This window comes from Thermobia domestica, chromosome 12 (assembly GCF_964235325.1).
Source record: "Thermobia domestica chromosome 12, izTheDome1.hap1.1, whole genome shotgun sequence".
Lineage (NCBI taxonomy): Eukaryota > Metazoa > Arthropoda > Insecta > Zygentoma > Lepismatidae > Thermobia > Thermobia domestica.
In genome coordinates this window covers 226,401,703-226,419,361 of record NC_137465.1, presented here as the reverse complement: position 1 = coordinate 226,419,361, position 17,659 = coordinate 226,401,703, and the positions used below count along the sequence as shown (strand labels likewise).

The 17,659-nt window shown below is 40.7% G+C and overlaps 1 protein-coding gene across 4 annotated transcripts in view; it reads right to left on the bottom strand.

The window, feature by feature from the left end:
* LOC145667070 (ABC transporter G family member 23-like) overlaps nt 1–17,659 on the bottom strand; it is a 128,529-nt gene that overhangs the window by 85,659 nt on the left and 25,211 nt on the right. For all 4 annotated transcript variants that reach the window (XM_081734769.1, XM_081734770.1, XM_081734771.1 and 1 more), the window contains exon 4: nt 10,132–10,286. In XM_081734769.1, the coding sequence (XP_081590895.1) occupies nt 10,132–10,286 (155 nt within the window). The remainder of the gene's footprint in view (nt 1–10,131; nt 10,287–17,659) is intronic.

The following is a 17,659-nucleotide window of genomic DNA, read 5'->3' as shown; positions in this document are numbered from 1 at the left end:
CCAGCTTAGTTACTCGTGGCTCGCTGAGCGCAGTAGACGGTTGGTGGTGATTGGCTACCCTCTTACCACATCCCCAGTGATGAGCAGGCCAAGCGCGGGAAGCCAACTGGACTATAATTTTAAAAAAAAGCTCTGATACTCGGGTTTAATTATTTCACAATAAAATTGTAAATACGAAATTTCGTCTTTATAAACTTAAGGAATTGGGAAATTTAGACATCTTAAGGTAATAATTGCAACTCCCACTCCAGCTTTCTTCTAACTTTTTTCTTTCATTGTACGTCGAATATCAATTAAAACATACTTCGCTGGTTTCCAGCTTTCTCATTTGAGGCATTGTTTACAGTGTCAAGTCCTGACTGAGGATATTACGAGCTTGTGGACGCAAGCCCGGCAGTTCTCAGTGGCGGGCGAGAGGGTGAGAGAGACAGAGGGTTTCACTCGAGTGGAGACTGCACTACTGTACACGTTAGTGTGCATATTTTTGGAAGCTTAGCTTCATCATCCATTTCATCATCTCTTCATCTTTCGTTCAACATACTGATCTTCAATCATTGGTTTTCCATCCACCATCTTCATTGGCCACTATGGCCAGCGGACAACACCAGTCTCTTCCTGCGACAGCTCCTACACCATCAGGCCTCCCTGCGGCTGCTCATAAAGTAGAGAAACGAAAGAGCTATAAGGATGCGTTTGAAACACCAGTACTTGTGACACCACGACCAGATGAGAATACCAGGATTACGGACAACGGTAACATAGCATCTACATCTACATCTCCACCTCACAAGAAGCACCATGACGATAACATCAGTATTGCTAGTTCCGACGATAGCTCCCGACTCATGATAGTAGACGGCATCCAGCAACTCTCTCACAAACCTCAACCAGACGTTCATAACTTTCTTCTACAAAACTTTGATCCAAAACTCCGCAACACCAAACTGTTACTTCAACAAATTCTTAAATACCGACCACGCACAGAAATTTTACAAATTGTTCAAACACAAAACGGCTACATCATAAAGTCACCTCTGCCGCATTTTGCTACAACAATACGAGACAAGCACAGTTTCGAAATCTTTGGCAAGACAGCAAAACTTACAAAACTCCACGACCAACGTACCAAACTACCGCCGCCACCCAGACGATCTCCTACACTATCTGTGGTCATTCGCGGAGTGGATCCATCATACAGCGATGACGAAATTGAAGAGGAATTACGTCAAGAAGGGTACGTGTTCAAGAAATGTCTTCGCATCCGTAACAACCAAGGAGCTACTTACATGGTGCGGGTCTTGACCGAATCACAAGACACTATTGACGATCTATTGGAACACGGGGCATACATCTACAAGAAACGACACAGAGTTGAACCATCGAAAACTCCAGCCCCTCTACCAATACGTTGCGACCGTTGCCAGGAGTATACACATCCAACATCAAAATGTACTAATACTTTCAAATGTGGTTACTGTGGTGGTCCCCACCACACCCGAACCTGTCCAAACATGCAACAACCACCTGACTGCCCTACCTGTCACGAACGTCATCCTGCTTATAGTTACAAATGCAAATCGAAACCTGTTCCTCAAGAAGCACAGCCAGAATTAGTTGTTCCTCTCCGCATGCATGATGCACAAAATCAAACTTCTGACACTCATACTACCTCAGATCAACCTATAACAATCAAACAACTCCTAGCTTTCATCACGCTCACGCTTCAAAACATACATCCGTTCGCACGTCCTCTAGTTTTGCAACACGTTCAATTCGCTGCACAATCAGTCTTTCACCTTCAATTTCATGCAACTTACAATGGACCTACGGCCTACTTTCATACTTTTCCATCTCAGCAAGGCCTTTAAATTCCATCCTGTCATGAGCATTATGGGTTTAGTCTTTCTCTTTCTAAATATTCGTTCACTCTTCACTCACAAACTACTTTTCGAACAACTCCTTCTCGAAGAAAAAGCAAATGCTTTCCTACTGAACGAAACTCATCTTACTCCAAAATTGCAATGCAAAATTCCAGGCTACACATTAATCCGCAAAGACAGCACTCTACCAGCACGACGTGCAAATGGTGGCGTTGCTATCGGCTTCTCACCCCATATCCCATATCGCATACATACATGTCCAGCACAGAATCTACCAGAACATCTCATAATCACCCTTTACTACAAATCAGATTACATCACCATAGCAACAATCTATGTACGACCAGGCCACCCAATCCCTCTGGGATTCTTTCAGTATATTTCAAACTCGTTTCAGCGCTATATCATCTTAGCTGACATCAATATTCATAGTCGTTCTATCAGAGACAAAACGAATTTTGTGAACTTCATCACCACTGCTACAACAGGCACATATCACCAACTACCAAAACCGACACGCCCAGAATCAAATACGACCCCTGACGTAGCTATTACTTCAGCTACCTTAACACAGCGCACAACACTTGAAGTCTTAGACCCATTAGGAAGTGATCATGTACCGATCAAGGTATTCATTCAATGTCGCACTCCTCGACCTCTTGATGCAACCCCACCTCATATGATCTTAAGATATGATAAAGCAGACTGGGAGAAATATCGTTTATATCTTTCAACACACCTAGAAGGACTTGATCCACCTACTACCGAAGACGAACTATATCATCTATTGGATACTATTACACGCCATATCAATCACGCTTCAGCACAATATATACCACAATCACAATATACGCCATATAAGCCTAAACTTCCGCCGCAATATCTTGCCATGGTGCAGCGATCGCGACATTTTTTTCGGGACTACATTCATACAGGAAGTCGAGAGGCTCTTCGCCATCACAGAGCTCTACAACGTACAGTCCAAAACTATGTTAAAGCCTATAAATTACGTCAGTGGGTAAAAACCTGCAACACTCTTGCAGAGACATCCCACCCGTCACGTTACTGGAAACGCCTCAACGCTCTTTCTGGCAAATCAAATAGAACGTCATATCCACTCATTCTTAACGACAAACCTCTTCACTCTGATCTCGATAAAGCAAATGCCTTTGCCACATATCTTCAGGATATCTTCACACCACTTACTCCTGACCGTCCTGTTCATAATCATCCGGTGGATCAATTTGATTTTTCATCTGCTCATCTTCAGCCAAACAGCAACCACCAGCTGAATATTCATAAAACACTAACAGCGGCCATCACTCCTGATGATATTACTTCAGCCATTCGAAGAAAACGTAATACAGCCCCAGGTATAGACGCAATCTCTTATCGCCATATTAAGGAATGTTCATATGCAGTTCTATACCTTCTCTCACTAATCTATACTTTCATCTTACGTTCTGGATTCATACCATCACAATGGAAGACGTCTAAAATTCTGATGTTTCTCAAACCTAATAAACCAGCTGACAGTATTTCTTCATATCGACCTATTCAATTAACGCCTGTGTTCAGTAAAATTCTCGAAAAAATCTTAGTTCAACGACTGCATATCCATCTTACTCATTATAATCTTTTACCACGGACGCAAGCTGGATTTCGCCCAAATTTTAGTATCAACGACCAATTACTCCGTCTTCTCAATCACATCACCAACCAATATAATACATCACGACCATCTTGCCTTACCTTATTTGATTTGGAGAAAGCATTTGATAAAGTATGGCACGCAGAACTTATGTACAAACTTTTGAGCTTCCGGCTTCCTCTTGCTTATATTCGATTCATCTATAACTTTCTGCATTGTCGCTTGGCATACGTATCTATTAACGACACATTCTCTCATCCTATATTACTTTACTCTGGTGTACCACAAGGATCTTCACTCTCCCCTCTGCTTTATCTTCTTTATGTGGCTGACTTACCACCATTACCTCCGAACGTTCATGTTTTTCAATATGCAGACGATACAGCGTTCCTAGCACTTGGTAAAACTGTGCACCAACTTAATATTTCAATGCAGTCCGCTATAGATTCATTTATTAACTGGTGTGAAAAGTGGCGCCTCAAGATAAACGCTCTCAAGACCCAGACTATAGTTTTCTTGCCGCCCAAAAAACGCACAAAGGTCCACCGAAACCCCAATCTACTTCATCTCACAGTCGAAGATACACGTATTCAACTCAGTAAATCTGTCAAATACCTCGGCCTCACCTTAGACACACATCTCACTTGGAAACCACATTTACAGGACGTGATTACAAAAGCTTCAAACCGGCTCAATTTATTAAAACGTCTCACGGGCACTACCTGGGGTCTCAGTTCTACAACTGTGTTAAATACTTACAAGGTCTTTTTGCGTCCAGTTCTGACGTATGCTAATCTAGCTTGGATCGCTGCACCACCATCCTTCTATAACAAATTAAAGATCTTAGAACGCCATGCACTCCGCATTGCTTATAGGATAAAATTGCCAAGTCCAACATGCGAATTGTACGAAAGAATCCCTTTTCCACATATTCTCTTCCATCTCGAATCTCTCCGTCTCAAATATATCGATAAACACCTGCATGAACGCCACCCGCTTCTCATAGACACCATGAACGCCCACATAGACTTTCCTATTTCAACTCCCATTATACATACGCCGTTATCTCTTCTTTTCACGATTTACCATTACACTCTACCTCCAAACCACAGGTACCTCCACTTAGCAGAAGAATTAAAGACCGACGACCCACAGCCTCTCATCTGTCCATCATACGCACTGTAATACCTCTGTCACTAATCTGGGCTTTCCCTTGTCTTTCATCAATGCTTGGAGCAGCCCCCAAGCGAGAAGATTAACCAGCATCAGTCAACTAACATAACCCAGTGTTGTGTTTGTGATTCGCACTTCACCACATCATGCCATCTCATCTTCACCTCATGATTGTGATCTAAAGATCACAATGTTCAACCTACCAATGCTAAAGATCAACAAATAAAATAAAATAAAATAAAATAAAATAAAATCCTCTGTATAATAACGATAACACCTTCCTTCATTCCTATACCCCTTTTCTAACCCAGTAAGACAAACATCCCATAGACCAACCACCACAACTCTTATTTCTTCTCATTGTAATGTTACCCAATTCCCCATAGAGGGCGTAACCCTCGAGCGGGTAGCTAGCTCTGGCTAGCAAAAAAAAAAAAATCAATTAAATACTTAAATACGTGTTTAATTATGTATTTCAAATGAAAATTCCAAATGCGAATTTCATGTTTGTAACCTTACTGGATTCTGAGATATGGATATATTCAGCGGCGGTTATATCATGTATGTAAGGTAAGCAGTGCATATCCAAACATAAAATTCACATACTTAACATTAATATTTCTTGAATATTGCAAGCATAATTTAATCTTTATTCATCTTCTCATACGATCAGTGTAGTAGGATTTTTAGTAGGGGTGGGCGGCAGTGAAGGGACCATTTACCTTTAATACACTTTGAGATAAAAATAAAAATAACTTGATGGTAACACACATACAGATCCTTATCAATGTAATGGAAACACTTGGAGTTGGAAATACATAAGATGACTGGGTTGACAACGGACATGCGACGAGCGCAACGTCGAGATATTTTAGTGGTGTTTTAGTGCAAACTCCGTACTACGTGAGAAGCAGTAAAACTGCAGTGTACAATGAACTGAGCAGACAGTGAAAGCGTAAAATGGGCGACCTCTCTGTTTTCCAGAGAGGGATAATCATTAATATTCGTTTATGTGGTGCGAACGTGACAAAAGTGACAAGCGTGTCACCAGGAACAGTGTCCAAGATTATGTCGGCCTTCAGAACTGTTGGAATGGTAGAAAAAGGATTTATATTTGTAAAACATACTTTGTAATTAGGCATCTTAATCTCTGATGAGTTTGTGATTGAAATAAAATGAGTATGGATTATGTATAAAATTGTATTTGTAAACATGCTGTAATAGGTGCAAAATAGATTTACAAAAGTATTAAAAGATACTTAGGATTTTGAACATAACGTCTACGGTAGTGACTAAGTTCAGGAGTACCACGATACGCATTAAATTAATTTCGAAATTTAATTGGAGAGATTTGAACGCCTCCTTTGGCTATTTTAATTATAACATATTTCGGCTCAGTCGGTTTCAACACGCCTCTAATGCACATAGATATGACAGCATTGATGTAGAATGAGTTCAAACAAGTTTTCATGAACAACAATAAGACCGTATCCAACGTATTGGCATATCGCTTTAAATTGCATTCGTTGAAGCAGGGTGTTGAACAAACTATTATGCTCTTTGTAAGATACTGGAGATTAAAGTTACAGCATGTGATCTTCTTCAATATCAAGACACGGCATTATGTGATCAGTTTATGTATGGATTATCACATCACCAAATGCGAAGAATGTTAATTGCCAAGCAGAAATTAACCTTGCATGAAATACTTCAAATTGTTGTGTTATGGATAAGGTAGCTGCGCAGGTTTCGGATTTGACTTCGAGTGATACTCAACCAAAGGAAATAGCAGTTCGACCAGGTGATTAACAGCTTAAGAAGTCAGATAACGCCACAGTATGTGATAAATACAGCAAAAGATTTCGTATGGTACCAGATAATTATTTATTCAGTACAGTCAGACATACAAGGTTTCCCTGTCGCTGTTGAAATACAGCACGCCACTGTCTGGTCTATGATAAGCAGTGTTTTGTGTGTCAGAGGATGAATCCTTTTCTTTATTTGTTTGCAGACAGAAAACTTTTCCAAATGCACTTCAACAGACGCAACTGGTACAACAGAGAACAGAAGAGGAAATTTGTAGTCATTTTACAACACCAGTCAGTGATTTAGAGGGGATAGCAGACATTAAATCATACTTGCATTTCTCGGAAGATAAGAATATGGCTACTATAGATGTGCCATCTATGTATTCTAATGAAGGAATTGACATCATAGTAACAGACATAAATGAGTTTAGTTGAGTTAAACGTCCCGTTCAGCAGCGAGGTTATATGAGATGCGGACCTATTGTTAAGGTGGAATCCGAACCACATGAGCTCCCGCCGGGAATCGAACCCGGGTCTCCCACGCCAAAGGCGAGTACGCTAAAGCAGACATAAATGATCGAGTTACATTAACACCAGTGGATCTAGACAACCATCATGCAGAAGATGTGTACAGAGGAGAAGTGGTGTAGTTGAAATACGAGACGTTGTATCAATCACAAGAAGAAGAAGAAAGGAAAGAAGAGTCAAAAACAAATAGTAAAAGGAAGTCAATAAATATGGTTAAGTTGAAATCTAGTTTGACAAAGAAGCTAAATCAGAGGAGTGTCGTGGAAGAGGTAATAGAGAAAGGAGAAGTTCTTTTAAAAACTGGGTCGAAGAATGCGTGATTGAAGAAGTTCCTAATAGAGCAGATATGTAAGTGAAAACGTAGTTAAAAATAAAGGGGTATATTGCAGTATGAAACAAGAATTTTAAAAATGTGTTGAAAATGAGTTTAAAAATATGTTGAAAATGTAATTGGACATGTTAGACAGGAAAGTTTGAAATATGTCTCAGCAAAATTAAAGAAACGAGACGAAGAAGTGAAGAGGATGAAGAAATTGTAATAAGAACATGGGGAAGTATTTAACTGATGAGTTAAAAAAGAGAGAAAATTTATTGAATCAGTTGCTTTTGGATAGGACCCTGGTGAAAAAACAACTTGAGATAGAGAAACGAAAAAATAAGATTTGCAAGAATCAGATTGAAAGTTTATATAAGCAGTTTAATAATTATGATCAATTCGATTTTTAAAGATAGACTCGGGAGAGTCGTATAATGGTAGAAAATGGTATAGATTTGTAACACAATGGTATAAATGTCAAATATATCGTGTAAATCTTTGCTGATAGCAGAAAATAAATAGTAATATAAATTTTCAATGTCAGACACTTAAATAGTCTGATATCTACACAGAGCAATATACTCGGTTAAAATTACAGTATCTCCATGATACACAGGATTTTGATTTTAACAAGTGAAAGGTTCGCTGACCACTAACAAATTATTGAGTTATTAACATTAATATCTCAACATCCTACTTTCACCATGTCAGCTACAATGTTACTAACAATCAGTGACGATTTCAGGGGGGGTGGTCAAGGGGGAAAGTTTCCCCAGAGTGAGAAATTCCTCCGGGACTTTATATCTTATCATGCGCAATGTGAGATCCTAGTATTTTCGTAAAAACATTTTTCGCCCCTCCTATATTGAGATTCCCTCCGGAGAAAATCATCACTGTTAAGGAGGCATGGTGAGTGTATATAGGGTGTCCCATAAGTCCGTTTACATAGGCCATCTCAATGACTATTGAAGATACGAAAAAATGATAAGAGCAATGTTATGGGAAAGTATGTGTTTTCAATCTAAAATGTTGGAATTTTCCACATTGGACCAACCGTTTGGGCTCTACACTGGTATAGCGCCCAATGGTAAAGAAAAATGCAACGTTGCCATATTTTGTTGGACAACAATGAAGGAAAGAGTGTGTAGTTTGAAGTATCCTGGACCAAGAAGAATAGAAAAGGACGACCACCATGAAGGATATGAAGAAGGATCACACGCAACGTCAATCCAACGCAGTGGCGTCACCATCAGAAGGGGAAGGTACGAAAAAGAAAATGCATTGAATTTAGCCCTTTCTAATTTTATTCAATTGTACTATTGTCTCGTTCCGTTGACATCATTTAGCCTTTACTACCAGTTTGCCGTGAATAAATTCAATTCAATTTTTTTCGTTCCTGGCCCCTCCCTTCTGATGGTGAGGCCACTGCATTGGATTGACGTCGCGTGAGATCCTTCTTCATTTCCTTCTTTGTGGCCGTCCCTTCTATTCTTCTTGGTCCAGGATACTTCAAACTACACACTCTTTCCTTCATCGTTGTCCAACAAAAATATGGAAACGTTGCATTTTTCTTCACCATTGGGCGCTATACCAGTGTAGAGCCCAAACAATTGGTGCAATGTGGAAAATTCCAACATTTTAGATCGAAAACACATACTTTCCAATAACATTGCTCTCCTATCATTTTTTTCGTATCTTCAATAGTTACCGAGATGGTCTATGTAAACGGACTTATGGGACAACCTGTATATAGAAAGATCACCGCTGTTTCTATTTTAGCGTTCATTGACCTACTTCTGTTACACCATTACAATGTTATTTTCAAACCATTCAACTCTATCTCTGTATCAAACGGATCCTTAGTCTTGAAATAACAGTTTAAAGTAGTAGTCATGCTCAGACCACTGGCGTGAGTTAAAACTGATTTTTTTCAAACATGCATCATTTGTGTGTGGGGGTTGGTGGGTGGGTGGTGTGTTTGTGTGTGTAGGATGCAAAGTAGAAAAAGGCGCTCTCGGTAATCCTCAAGTGGCGTTAATTGGGCCCTCCCTTTCCAGATCAAAGAGATCATAGTATGTTTGATTTCTTTATTTCATTAAATAAACTTTGCAAGATATGTGATATCGAAGAGGCCGAAGTGGCTTCAGTGCCGTGCCATGGAAAATCAGCGTCCGGGGCGAGAGTATACGATGGCGCCTCCGTACATATGGGTGAGGTCGATCGACCAGCCGCAAAGCGCGACCATGGTTGGGGCAAAGCATAAGAAAATTTTCAAAAATAAAACCTGCTTTTCCTTCATTTGAGCACTTTCTTTTTTTACTTTTTTTCTTGTATTTTTATATAAGTGCACATTGAAATTAAATATTAGATTGAAAAGTATTCCTAAGTTGATCTAAAATATTCCTAATTTTCCCTCTATTTTTGCACCTGAAATTTGCGCCCCCTTACTTCGGCGCCCGGGGTCCTCACCCCCGTTCGGCACGGCAAGGCTGGCTCAGTAGTAGACTACTCAGCTCAGATGTTTTGTGTCCCTGGTTCAATCTTAGCTTGCGCCTAGTAGACTTTGTGTTGGGCAAATACCGTGTGCGTGATTTTTTGAGGGTTCTCCCATTTCCTCCCACTTTCTTCACTTCTCCATGTCATTTATTATCATCACAGCCTTCTACCTTAGCCTCTGTGCATAATTGTGGGATATTAAAATGAAAAAGGTATCTGATTTCAAATTTATATAGTGCTATTAAATTGTAGACCTAAGTGTATAATATCAAAGCTTACCTAAGAGTTCCTATATATCGAGTAGCCGCTGGCAGGTCTAAAAGTTCAATTAGGAATGTAATTCTATCATTCACATACACAGATTTTAAACTAAATATTCGTCCAAAGAACTTTAAAATTTCTTTGATGGTAAACTTATTATAAAGAGCCAACTCCTGTTAGGAAAGAAAAAAAAACATGATTATAATGTTCCATCATTTCAAATTCCTACCTTTCCTTAAAAAAAAAAAAAAAAGAGAGAGAGGAGAAAAACAAAATAGAGTAAATCGGGGTTAAGTGAACACAGCAAGCATGAGAGTGACAAAATCTTACACAGAAATGGTAGCATAGCTGATTGTATATAAATAGGGCAGACCTTCTGCATTCTGAAAATATAAGTATGGTTCATATCGTGTCTCAAGTAATGTGTACACAAAGAAATGAATCATACAATGTAAATTATTCACTTCATCCCGCACGTGGGGGTGAAGTGGTGAGAAGAGTCCTCGACATAATGTAAATAACAACATATAGATTGCTATATAATGAGTATACAACTATTGAAGAACATCTACATGATGTAAAAGTACATAATCTATCGTTCTAGAAATGCTTAGAAAGCAAATAGATATACCAACCCGAGATCGTGTCCAAAATACCATCTCAGAGGCGTTGAGTTGTCTGATCTTACAAGAAAGAGCACAATATTCGAGTTCCCCATATGTTTTGAACCCAGGTTCTCCTATACGAAACTTGGTTTGCAACAGTGTTTCTTTCAGAAAAAAAATGTTCCGGGGGAGTAGTGTTCGGTATGTGTTAAGGTGGATCACAACCCGGAGGTCAGTACATATTTTAGCTTATTTCCTTAACTACTGCGCAATGAAAAATTACATATTATAAATATTTTACTATAAGGTAGAGTTATGTTTCAGCTACAATACAGGAAACTGCTTTATTTGGTTGTGTCTTCTGATATGGGAAAAGGTAACAAATAAAAGAAAATATTAGATTCGTTTTACAATGAGCACACAAGATGGCACTTGCTGTTAGATCTTACTAGAAGTTCTCATTTTTATGAAATGTTTGTTTGTATATGTAAAGTGTGTTAAAATAAAAATCTTATTATGAAATAGATATATTGTTTGACCGTTTCTCGTGTTATGTTTCACATTTTATTTAAATATTAATTTACATTTAAGGAAATAGATTTTGAGAAGAAACTTGCGCAGAACGCCATAATGCGTTGTTGCCAAATTTGTATGTTTAGTTCCTGGAGTCTAGCGTTGCAGTTCGAGAAGCGAAACTTGGCCGTGAATTCCGGAAACAGTCTAAAATTAATTTCTTCCGTAAGTATCCAAACAGAATTCCATAATAACTTCCTTTATTATCTGGCATAAGTAAACACTGGATACTATCTGGCAACGCCACACTATAAAGCAGCATTTAGCATAGCACCGAGAACACCTAGTGATCCACCTTAATATTCAGAGAACCATATACACACACACTATGGAATGATTAACAGGCCTATTCACATCACCTCCAAATACGTTAGCCATTTCACCCCACCTCGTAGTCTTTTTTTTTTCAAAACATGTTATGTAGCTTTATGTTAGCAATATATTGAGGCACATCTACATACAGGGGATTGACAAAAAAATCTAAAAACACTTCATACTGGACACGTAAGTTTGACCCTCCACTGTACAACAAGTGTTGCGGTTGCAGGTCGTTTTTATGTTTTCAATGTGCCATGTGAACCTTCCTCTTCCGTCAGCAGTAACCGGTTCACTTCTGAGTGTCGTAGTGTGAAAGTGGTGCGGTAAAATGGGCGACCTGACAGACTTCCAAAGAGGCATGATCGCTGGTGCCCGTCTGATTGGAGCTTCAGTGGCAACAGTGGCGAACATTGTGAGGTATCGAAAGGTACTGTGTCCAATATCACGAGGGCATATACAGATGGTGATCAGAAAAATGGAAACACCTGAACGAAATTGCAACTTACCAGATTAATATGGTGTCAGGCCACCTTTCGCCTTCAGAACAGCCTTGATGCGACGTGGGATGGAGGCATAGATGTCGTGAATGGTAGCAAGTGGAATTTTACACCATTCCTCGTGCAGGGCATCGGCCAGTTCTGTGAGAGAGGATGGAGATGGAAATCGTCGCCGGAGTCGTGTTTCCAAGACGGACCACAGATGTTCAATTATGTTGAGATCTGGGGATTGGGCGGGCTAGGGGAGGTGTTGAACTTCATCCTGATGTTCCTCAAACCACGCTGCAACAACGCCAGCTGTGTGAATGGGTGCATTATCATCCTGGAAAATGGCGGCATTGACCGGGAACAACATCCGGACCATAGGATGCAAGTGGTCTCCTAAAATTGCGACATAATCGTTGGCAGTGATTCGTCCGCTAAGTGTGACCACAGGACCCAATGGAAACCATGATATTGCGGCCCACAGCATCGCATGCCATGTTTCACAGTTGGGCGGAGACACTGCAGATCATAAGCTTTCTTGGGCGTTCTCCACACATAAACACGGCCCGTGGTTGGGAATAGGGTGAAGGATGACTCATCCGGCCATATCACACGTTTCCAGTCCTCAATGGTCCAAGTTGCATGGTCGCGTCACCATTTGCGGCGTGCGAAAGCGTTATGGTCCCTGATGAGCGGTTTGGCCCGTGCAACACGACCCCGTAAGTTCATGTCATGTAATTCGCGGCGGACTGTGATTGTCGAAACAGGGTGGGGGAGGTGCTGATTGAGTTTCTCCATCACTTGCTCCGCAGTGGCACGACGGTTCTGCGTGACAATGCGCTTTAATACCCGGCGTGACCTGACACTCATGATTTTCTTCTGCCCACTGTTCCGCTTCCCCGATGTGGTTTTCCCGTGTGTTGTGTAGGCCGTCATCACCTTCAACACTGTCCCACGCGACACACCTAACACAGTAGCCACTGCCGTCACACTCACTCCACATAACCGCGCACCAACAATTTGCCCTCTTTGAAAATCTGAGAGGTCTCCCATTTTACAGTACCTCCGTCTGCTGCAGCCACTGGACACTGCTGTTCTACTGCGCCTGACGTAGTATGGAGACCGACCTAACACACCACCACCAGCGGTCCGGCGCTGCGGGCGCCACGACACCACTGCCAACCCATACATCTGACGTGTTGCCAACTACAGGTGTTTCCATTTTTCTGATCACCATCTGTACAATTCATGGGCAAACGACGTCTGCAAAGCACAACAGTGGTCGAAAGACAATCGTGTCAGAAAGGAACCGGAGGGCATTAAAACGGATTGAAGCAACTGAAAAGAAGACCACTGCAATGAAAATTACGTCTGAACTCAATTCCGGCCTACAGAACCCGGTTTCATCGAAAACATTGCGACGGGAACTTCATAAAATGAAAATTCATGGCAGGGCCGCTATCGCCAAACCCCTGCTCACAGCAGTAAATGCGAAGAGGCGTATCCAGTGGTGCAAGGACCACAAGGCGTGGACTCATGAGCAGTGGAAACACGTAATGTGGTCCGATGAATCGACCTTCACCTTATTTCCAATAACCGGTCGTGTTTACGTATGGAGAATACCGTCGCAGACCTATGATACAGACTGTGTGCTTCCAACTGTAAAGCATGGGAATGGTTCTGTTACGGTATGGGCAGTGATATCATACTTTTCTGCAGGTCTCATCATAGCCCTACATGGAATGATGAATGTTAAAGCGTATGAGGCCATTTTGGGGGACCATTTTCTACCCATGGCCCAAATATTGTTCCCTGATGGTGATTATCTACCAAGATAATTTGGCACCCTGTCACTCTGCAAAAACGGTGAAATCATTTTTAACATATTTGGAGCTATGCCATATTTGGAGCTATCACACCTTCCCTGGGTCCCACAATCACCAGATCTGAAGATCATTTAGCCATTGTGGTCTGAGTTAGAAAGGTATGTTCGGTCTCATTACCCTCATGTTTTGGAGGAATAATGGTTCAAAATTCCACACATCACGATTCAGGAGCTGTATACGTCCATTCCACGTCGGATCCAAGCCGTTTCGGACGCAAAAGGAGGCCCCACACCATACTAGGTATGATTTTCACACTTTTGCAAACGTTTTAGATTTTTTTTGTCCAACTCCTCTACATGCGTACCTAATAATCGCCTCATGCTGCTGTGGAAGTACTGGGTACAACACGATTACTTCAGGAAAGAATTGATTTAGTATCTTACTGTTCAGTATTACAATAGCACCAAAAAAGCTACAAATCCACTCTTCTTTTCTGCTCTCCGTGCTCGCTGCATTAAATAGTTCGCTTCTTTCCTCTGTACACTATCTTCTTTGTCAACCCCAGACTCAATATTGCACATACAGGGGCTTTGTAAGGTCAGCTCCGATCATGCTTTGTTGCCACATATCATTAACCTTAACTCTATTCACTTCATCCCTATGGTCATTTCCTCAGAATTACTATATTTGAAATTCAAAACAACTACCTAAGATAAAATGATTATATTTTATTAACCTACACACACACTTTGATTGATTTGTAACCTAAACATCACCCCTCTTTAGGAAATGTTTGTACTGGACTCCTGACATTACCAAAATTTTAAAGTTATTCTTTACATTTTAGACATATAGTAGGTATACATGTATAAGCTGATGGAAGTGCATTTAGGAACCATCACAGTCGCAGATTAGCTTCAGAATGCTTTTGTGCTAGAAATGAAATGAAATCTTTCAGTTTTACGTCCCACGATTATGCCAACTAGGCTAAAGGAGACGGTGATGATGAGTAATGGAGGAAATGGTGGAATGAAGAAAATGGGAGGAAACGGGAGAACCCCGAGAAAACCTACTCACACGGTGTTTATTGGTGCAAGCTGGGATCGAACTAAGGACCCCATGCGCCAGAGGTGAGCCACTGTGGCCGTACTATTGTGCAAGAAACATTGCAAAAATTTAAATACAACCTGTATTAAAAGATACCCATTACCAGGCGCGATTCGACATAGGGAAGTTTGGCAATTATTGCAGCGGTAAAATGCTGCTAAAAATACAAATACGCGTACATAACCACCTCAAAACTTAAAGTCATGGAAACAATAGCATTTAAAATTTATATTATTGGCACTTCCAATACTAATAACAATACACCAATCATCGATTAAAGATATTAGCACAGGAGACACTGGAGTTCAGCGGTAGAGGGTTCACGTCTAGTGCAGGGGTTAGTTGGTTCGATCCCAGAGCAAGTAAGTTTGTGGTGGGGAGCATTGTGCTCCCAAATTTGGTTTATGGCTGGATTTTTCGAGATTCTCCTGTTCGCAGTCCACGTTACCATTCCATTCAGTATTTCATAATCATGCACTTTAATAAATCATCCATTTCCTGTAGCCTAAAGACACATACATGAGATATAACAATAAAAGTGTCGTTTCATGCTCCTTCAAATTAGCTCAGACAACATGGATATTGTAAAATTCTATCTTTTTAGGATGGAGCTAAAAAGTGGTACACCGGAATTTGCACTATCCCCAATCATCTTTTATTATAAAGGTTTCTTCTTATAAACAGTAATAATAAATAATTATTACTGGTAAAATATAAGTTCATCTAGACATCTTGATGGTTTGCTGGTGAATTTATAGCAGTCCAATCACCAAGTGTCTTAGTTCGACAGGAACCAAGGCTCTTGCGGCCAAGGTGTAGGTAGTACGTCTCAAAGACTAGGCGTCCTACAAACTGAAGGTGATGATCAATCGGTGGAGACTGACGCCTTCTGTGGTATGTGGACTCCTTTTATCCTAAAGTGTCTGCTCACTTCGTTAATCGTCGTTATTTGCCGATTGTTGACGAGCTCAACGATATCTTCGTGGCTGTCGTCTGAAGTTCTTTGTAGCCTGCACATGGTGTGGGGATCACTTGTGGAACCTTACTATATGCTAACAAAACTAGGTAGTTAAAACATACTAATAATAGGCTGGAACAGTGCGCATTCTGTCTTCAATTCACATAAAGAAAATTATAATGAAACAATATTTCAGCAGGACCTTGAATTAACCACAGTATTAACAAAACAAGCCTGAACAAAGCACGAAAAATATATTAATAATATTTGTGTAAAAGGACGCGCTGATTTCTCTGTAACTGTGGAGGAACCCATTCAGATACTGGTGCAAATCCCAAAGGGGATGAGGGGGACACGTCCCCTCCAATCTTGGAACTGGAGGAGGCTGTCCCCCCAATAATCAAATTTGAAACGTGTTTTTTGGGGAAGAAATGTGATGATTTGTGTCCGATTGCCACAAAGGAAAGTGAGATGGAAGTGATATCCCCCAGAATAAGCCTCACATTTGCCCGCCCCTCACCATTGGCGGATTAAACCAAACGTCTTGGGGGACTCTTTGTTGTGGAGTGGGATATGTTCCCAGAAATCCACCCCCCCCCCCAAAAAAAGAAAGGTAAAACGGATTCAGGAAAAGAGGGTAAAAAATATAATTGCTACGGAATTTTCACCACAATGCCCCCTCCCCCAAAACGATATTCTGTATAGAGACCTGGTCGTGGCTATGCTTTACTAAATATTTTGCTAGAAAAAATATCAGGTTAAACATATTTTAGAACGCTCATAATGTTTCTGTATTTTAGTAAAATGAATTAAACAAAAGGACAAAAGAACTTAGAAGTTACACTTAAAACACGCTTTTCGGCGAATACCACCCAAGACGTATCTGTCGATATAATATTGTCGCGATCTACGACAATGTCCCTATGATATTTAAAAGTGCTAGTCTTTCAGCCGCTTTTCGCCAGAACGAGATCGCAACCACTTTTTCAGTCGGTGCAATGTGGATTAAGATCGTTCTGCACTGGCCACGCTCGAATGCAGGGTTACAAGTTGAGTTGATGTTGAATTAAACGTCCCTTTGAGCAGCGAGGCTATATGAGATCTACTGATTAACGTGGAATTCGTACCACAGGGTTACAAGTATTCGCAGCAGTTTTCGAATACTCACGTGAAGATCTTCGTCGCTGGTGGGCAAAACCTCCAACGCAGTCCGTGATAGAGTTCCACCTTCTTCTTTAATTCTCTTCCATTTAGAAGTGCAGATTGCAAATTCAGAACTAAAGAGGGAAAACAGTATTTTCTCTTGAGCTCCGATAGTTTTGTAAAATCTTTCTGCTAGAATGCGGAAGTTGTTGCTCAGAGTTTAGTCAGTTGCGCGTGTTGGCAATAGAATGTTGAGTCCGTATACATTGAAAACTTCCTGCGCAAGACGAGTTTTGAGGTCCTCTACAGCCGACTCTATAAACGGAATGTAGACAGTTCTTCAATAGTAAAATGTCGTGTCATCTGCCCTGAAGGTCGTACGATGTGTTTGTCTTTGAGTGAGATGAGGAGTTCGAATCTGCACGTCGACACTAGCAGCCATTCTGGGTATTGGTTCGAAAGTTGCCTTGAATTCTTTGCTGTTTGAACGCTTCTTGTTTAATGCTGCGACAGTGTCCTGAATGACATCTGACG